We start from the raw sequence: 6,801 nt of genomic DNA on the forward strand, positions 1-6,801 counted from the left end.
TCTATAATTGTCGGGGTCTTGTACCTTGGACCCCCGCAGGTTATTTATAGCCCAGTATTAATCCTCTCAGTTAATGAGTGCTGGACATTATTTGTCAGTGCCCCCCCCCCCCATGTCCCTGGTGTCAGGCTGCCATATGATCCCACTGATAAGAGACAGGAGTCTGGAGTTGTGATTTGTGACATCACGGAAATTCTCCCCCCTTGAAGAATGTCACGTCACCTCCCAGGCCACCAATCAGAGGAGGGCTGGCTGTATATAGGGGGCAGCAGGGAGGGAAGCTTGAATGTTCTGCACATCTAGGACACGACCATAGGCAAGCACCAGAAGCAGCAGCCGCACAGACAGAGGTGAGTGCCCCCCACTGAGCTTCTGCACAGGCTGCCGTCCCTAGAATTGATTCTTATAGACCTTACCTTATGTTCAGCACCCTGTGTTCTCCTATGTCTGGCCAGCAGCACCCTGTGTTCTTCTATGTATGGCCAGCAGCACCCTGTGTTCTCCTATGCATGGCCAGCAGCACCCTGTGTTCTCCTATGTATGGCCAGCAGCACCCTGTGTTCTCCTATGTATGGCCAGCAGCACCCTGTGTTCTCCTATGCATGGCCAGCAGCACCCTGTGTTCTCCTATGTATGGCCAGCAGCACCCTGTGTTCTCCTATGCATGGCCAGCAGCACCCTGTGTTCTCCTATGTATGGCCAGCAGCACCCTGTGTTCTTCTATGTATGGCCAGCAGCACCCTGTGTTCTCCTATGCATGGCCAGCAGCACCCTGTGTTCTCCTATGTATGGCCAGCAGCACCCTGTGTTCTCCTATGTATGGCCAGCAGCACCCTGTGTTCTCCTATGCATGGCCAGCAGCACCCTGTGTTCTCCTATGTATGGCCAGCAGCACCCTGTGTTCTCCTATGTATGGCCAGCAGCACCCTGTGTTCTGCTATGTCTGGCCAGCAGCACCCTGTGTTCTTCTATGTCTGGCCAGCAGCACCGTGTTCTTCTATGTCTGGCCAGCAGCACCCTGTGTTCTTCTATGTCTGGCCAGCAGCACCCTGTGTTCTTCTATGTATGGCCAGCAGCACCCTGTGTTCTTCTATGTCTGGCCAGCAGCACCCTGTGTTCTTCTATGTCTGGCCAGCAGCACCCTGTGTTCTCCTATGTATGGCCAGCAGCACCCTGTGTTCTTCTATGTCTGGCCAGCAGCACCCTGTGTTCTCCTATGTATGGCCAGCAGCACCCTGTGTTCTCCTATGTATGGCCAGCAGCACCCTGTGTTCTCCTATGTATGGCCAGCAGCACCCTGTGTTCTCCTATGTATGGCCAGCAGCACCCTGTGTTCTCCTATGTATGGCCAGCAGCACCCTGTGTTCTCCTATGTATGGCCAGCAGCACCCTGTGTTCTTCTATGTATGGCCAGCAGCACCCTGTGTTCTTCTATGTATGGCCAGCAGCACCCTGTGTTCTTCTATGTCTGGCCAGCAGCACCCTGTGTTCTTCTATGTCTGGCCAGCAGCACCCTGTGTTCTTCTATGTCTGGCCAGCAGCACCCTGTGTTCTTCTATGTCTGGCCAGCAGCACCCTGAACCCCACCACATCTGCTTCACCTGAGAAGCCACTTTCTTTACTAGACTGCACCCTCAGCACCCTGACACCCTAAAAGTTACCCCTGGGGTTTCTGATTTTTTGCAGTCCTCTCCATTAACTGTGTGTTACTACTTCATTCCTCCCCATTACCCCAATAGGCAGAGCAGCCCCCCATCCTGTCAGACCTGACATCTGTAGTAATGTCTTCTTCTATTCTCTCTGCCACAGATGGAATCCAGCAGCTTTTACTGCCCCGAGATGACCCCCCAGGAGGTCCCCAATGTGGACACTTCTTTAGGTAAGTGGCTTTTCTGGGTGACAAAGGGTTACGTTCCCTCTCAGGAGGAGGTTGGAGACTAAGCTGATGTCTGAGTAAACATAGATTAGAGGCAGGAGTCAGCCCCTGTAGGACTACAACTCCCACCATGTCCTCACCACCCTCATTTCTACTGTACACAGCTTTCCTGTTTGTAAACAAACGTGTTACAATGTTGCAGCCGCAGGATTCTAAAAGGTGACATTGTACACAGCCCATAGTTCTGCTAGGGTTGGCCAGATGGGGGCGCACAGAATGAGGCGGTAACCCCAAAAACTCAAACATCCCTTTATTATTTTTTTCAGATTTCAGATATGAAGATCCATCTTTTTTATGTGATTTTGAGATGATCACAGGGAAGGGACTGTACCCCAACTCAGCTGCATCATGCCTTGGCGGTACCCGCGTTTCCTCCTCTGATGCCTACACAGAACCGTCCCTGTATTACTGGGAACCCTACAGCCAAGGTAGGCAGCGGGTGCTGACGAATAGTATATATATGTGGTGGAACTACAAGTCCCAACATCCGCTGTCATACAAACCCTCTTCAGCAGTTGCAGAAATACAAGCTCCATCATTCACTTGCATCCTCAGCACAGGGTCCCCTGGCAGCTGGAGGCCTACAGTCTAACTTAGCCCTTGATCTGGTGAGGCGTGCTGGTACTTGTAGTTCCACTGCGGCTTCCATGCTGCTGTTATTTCCGGTTTGCACGCAGCTCTTGCAACAATCATATATATAAGCCAATTGTATTTTATATTTATAGTAGTTTTTTCAGGAAAACGTTACACCGTCCCTTTAAATTGAGCATAATGGGTTAAATATCAATTATTATTTTTTTTTGGGTTACTAGGACTGGATTCAGCAAACCAAGAGGAATATCTGCAGTCGTTCCAGACTTTACTCCCTGGGATGACGGAGGAACTTCTTCAGCATCAGGCCGCCCACCACAGCGACGACTCCTTGTACCGCGCCCAGGAGGAGCCGTCCTTTGTCACACCAGATACCTACTCCGGCAATATGGCTGCCGGCTCGGTTGGGGATCAGAGTTTCTCCTGGGCATCTCAAGAATGGAACAGCTGGGACGACTCCACCTGGATGAGCTGCAACCAGTCCCAAGATCTGAGGACGCAAGCCAGCCCACGATCGGCAGTGCAGAGAACGCCCCTCACAGGTAAGAACAGGAGGGTCTAATATCCACGCAGCATAGTAGAGGGGACGCCCCTTACCAATCACCCACACCTGCATTTCTGTACGAGTGACATAGCATGAACCAACCTTAAAGGGGTTGTCCCATTACGATAACTTATTCCATAGTCACAGGATAGGGGATATGTCTGATTGGCGGGGGCGTGACCATTCGAATGGGGAGCACAGGCCCCAATTCTCATGATCGGTTGAGACCCCCGCCGATCAGACTCTTATCCCCTATGCTGTGGATTGGGAGTAAGTTGTCGTAATGGGAACGTTCTCATAGACTTTATGTTTCAATGTCTCACCATTCGCAAGATCTCTTCTTGCTGTCAGTGAATGGAAGCATTGATGTTTATCCATACATTGAATACTTTTCAGTGCAGAGGGTTTGTTACGGTTGTGTCCAGCCTAGACAATTCTTAGTCCAGTTGTGATAGTTTGTTACAATGTTTCAGTGCAGGTGAAATGTATCAGCGGATAGGTGTAGTGATGAAACGTCAGAACTTATACTGCACACAAATTATTTTATCAGTCGTTAACTATCACCACCATCATCCGACATAATATAATATGTTGTCATTACTTAGGTTTCCACTACAACAAAACTGGTTTCCATCAGACGTCCGGCCTCACAGCCGACACTGATAAAGAAGGATGCTACACCACTTATGGTCAGAAGAGCATGGAAGCAAGAGATAACAAGCCCCCGACATCAGGTGAGAAGTCAATACAACCCCCCCCCCCAATCCTTCCCTGCAGAGTGCTGTGTATCTAAGCCTCGCAGGTGTCATACTGCTATCTGACTGCTGTATCTAAGCCAGTGATATGTAATCCTGTCTGCTGAGTGGACATCTAAGACTATCATGTGATACTGTCTTCTGTGAAGCTGTATCTAAGCCCTTGATGTGGGATATCTGCTGAGCCGCTGTATCTAAGCCTAACCTGTGATACTGTGTGTTGAGCTGCTTTATCTAAGCCTATGTGTAAGGCAGTTTACTGACCCATATTTCTAATCCTATCCTGTTATACTGTCTGATGGGCCACGTATCTAAGTCTATCATGTGTGATACTGTTTGGTGTACCTAATCCTATCATAGTATAACGCCAACTGCTGAGTTGGTGTAGCTAATCCTATCGTGTGTGATACTGCCTTCTAAATGTTGTATCTGCATCTAACCCTGTGTGATACGTCAGTCAAATCACAATATGTTTTCTTCTTCTTTCCTTAAAGCTGGTTCTGGTCCAATTCAACTCTGGCAGTTCCTCTTGGAATTATTACAAGATTCATCCTGTGAGAAACTAATCAGCTGGACGGGCAATGGCTGGGAGTTCAAACTTTCTGATCCCAATGAGGTAGGTCCATCTTCCTCCACAAGCATCTCCCCATCCTTTATCTTCTATGAGTGTCTTCTTCTTCTCACCCTCCATCTTCCTCTATGAGTATCATCCCCTATCTTATAAGAACATATTTTTACCCTCCACCTTCTTTATGAGTGTCTTCTTCTCACCCTCCATGAGCATCTTCTTATCCTCCATCTTTCTACACAAGCATCTTCTTCTCACGCTCTGCCTCCCTACACAACTGTCTTCTCACCCTCTACCTTCCTCTATGAGTGTATTCTCACCACCCATTTTCTCTCACAAGCATCTTCTTACCTGTCATCTCTCTATATGCTTTTTTCTCACCCTCCATTTCCAACACGAGCATCTTCTACTCACCCTCCATCTTCCTCTATGAATGTCTTCTTCCCACACTATATCTTCTTCTATCAGTGGTTTCTTCTCACCCTCCACTTTCTTAGGTGTTCCTTACCCACCATCTTCCTCTACAAGTGCCTTCTCTCCCTCCACCTTCCTTTATGAGCATCTTCTCACCCTCCATTTTCAAACAAAAGCATTTTCTTCTTGCCTTCTGACTTCCTATTCGAGCATCTTCTTCTCACCCTCCATATTCATCTAAAAGTGTCTTCTCCTCACTCTCCATCTTCGAGTGTCTTTTTTCCTCCCTGCATGTTCCTCTACAAGCGTCTTTTTCATGCCCTTCATCTTCCTACACAAGCATCTTCTTCTCACCCTCATCATCCTCTATGAGTGTACTCTATACCTGCTCTTTGGGCTTTTGCTTGACATCATTTATGGTTGGTTTTTAGGTGGCTCGTCGCTGGGGGAAACGCAAAAACAAGCCCAGGATGAACTACGAGAAGCTGAGCCGTGGGTTACGCTACTACTACCACAAGAACATCATCCACAAGACCGGTGGCCAACGTTACGTCTACAAGTTTGTGTGTGACCTCCAGGATCTTCTGAACCGACCCTCACAAGGACATCAGCAGGAATCCAAGAGCCACAGTCAGAGGCAGAAGAACGCATGAAGAGCCAAGATGGCTCTACACCAGAGACTAAGGACTTCAGAATGGTCTTGGACTGATCTTGAGTATCTACTGCATATAGCAGGGTAGAACCTCAATCGGCAGCCATAACCGCTCTAATACAAGCACTGAAGAACACTGCAGACACTGGCTGCAATAGGGTGATGGGTCATTGATTAAAGGAATATGGAGGGTGGTGTATCTCATGGAGGGGGGGGGGGCACATTTTGGAGGGTGATATGCTTAACTTTACCAAGACTTTCAGGGTATCAAAAACTTTTACCTTCTCCCCCCAGAAAGCACCATCATTTGGATGCCATTAGACACTAGGGTTCCTTTACGGACACTTCTGACAATTTCCCATTATCCTTTGCTTTGTATAGTTCATGCTCTTGCTCAGGTACATTCCCTTTTATATGATCATGTAAATATTAAGATATTGTAATATTTTGTATTTTCATATTAATAAAATATTTAGTTTTTTTCACTTTTCTTAAGAATTATGTGATTATTGAAACGCTCTGAGCTACGCCCTCTGATAGGTTCATCTATAATAGGAATCATGTGTGACCTCAGAGTGGTAGTGGGGGCACTTCCCCTACATCACACCTGAACCAATCAGCCATAACGTTAAAGGGGTTTTCCGGTTATCCACAGGACCCCACCAATCACAAGAACCCTGTGGCTCTGTACCCTCCTCCTGAAATGAGTGAAGCGGCTGGTTGGGCATGTGTGCACCTGCTCCATTCATTTCTATGGGAGGTCTGGAGACAGCTGAGTGCTCTACTCACCTTTCTCCAGAACTCCTATAGAAATGAATGGAGCGGCCATGTGAATGTGGGACCGGCCGCTCCGTTCATTTCAAGAGGCTGCAGGAGGTACGTGGCCTCCATTCTCATGGGGGCCCTAGTGGTAGAACACCCACAGATAATAGTTATCCCCTATTGCGTGGGGATAAATGGAATACCCCTTTAAACCCAACCATGTAGGTCCACCTTGAGCCACCAAAACAGCTGTGACCCTCCGAGGCATCATTCGGCAGCAGATCCTGTAAGTTGTGATGTGCGGCCTCCATAGATCAGACTTGGTTTTCCAGAACATCCCACAGATGATGATCATATGGAGATCTGGGGAGACAATTTATCACCTTCATCTCTTTGTCATGTTCATCAGACCATTTGTGACCGGGGCATTATCCTGCCACTGCCAAGAATGGTTAGGTAGGTGGCACCTGTCACGTCCACATAATGCCTGGACCCAAAGTTTCCAGCAGAACATAGCCCAGCGCATCACCCTGCCTCCGCCAGCTTGTCTTCTTCCCATAGTACACCTGGTGCAATCTC

At 48.2% G+C, this 6,801-nt stretch overlaps 1 protein-coding gene across 1 annotated transcript; it reads left to right on the forward strand.

The window, feature by feature from the left end:
- Nucleotides 1-269: 269 nt before the first annotated feature.
- Nucleotides 270-5,849, forward strand: ETV2 (ETS variant transcription factor 2). Its single transcript, XM_044278669.1, has 7 exons — nucleotides 270-350; nucleotides 1,810-1,879; nucleotides 2,203-2,364; nucleotides 2,749-3,069; nucleotides 3,677-3,805; nucleotides 4,321-4,442; nucleotides 5,240-5,849. The coding sequence occupies exons 2-7, from the start codon at nucleotides 1,810-1,812 to the stop codon at nucleotides 5,459-5,461; spliced, it is 1,026 nt and encodes a 341-aa protein (XP_044134604.1). The 5' UTR covers nucleotides 270-350; the 3' UTR covers nucleotides 5,462-5,849.
- Nucleotides 5,850-6,801: the final 952 nt, after the last annotated feature.

Source organism: Bufo gargarizans, chromosome 2 (genome assembly GCF_014858855.1).
Source record: "Bufo gargarizans isolate SCDJY-AF-19 chromosome 2, ASM1485885v1, whole genome shotgun sequence".
Taxonomy (NCBI): domain Eukaryota; kingdom Metazoa; phylum Chordata; class Amphibia; order Anura; family Bufonidae; genus Bufo; species Bufo gargarizans.

What these genes read in the sequence shown, in the direction of transcription:
- ETV2 (XM_044278669.1), top strand. Translation starts at nt 1,810, where the DNA reads ATGGAATCCAGCAGCTTTTACTGCCCCGAGATGACCCCCCAGGAGGTC. An exon ending in CAATGTGGACACTTCTTTAG is followed by an intron (nt 1,880 to 2,202) that starts GTAAGTGGCTTT and finishes TATTTTTTTCAG; the next exon opens with ATTTCAGATATGAAGATCCA. An exon ending in GCAGAGAACGCCCCTCACAG is followed by an intron (nt 3,070 to 3,676) that starts GTAAGAACAGGA and finishes GTCATTACTTAG; the next exon opens with GTTTCCACTACAACAAAACT.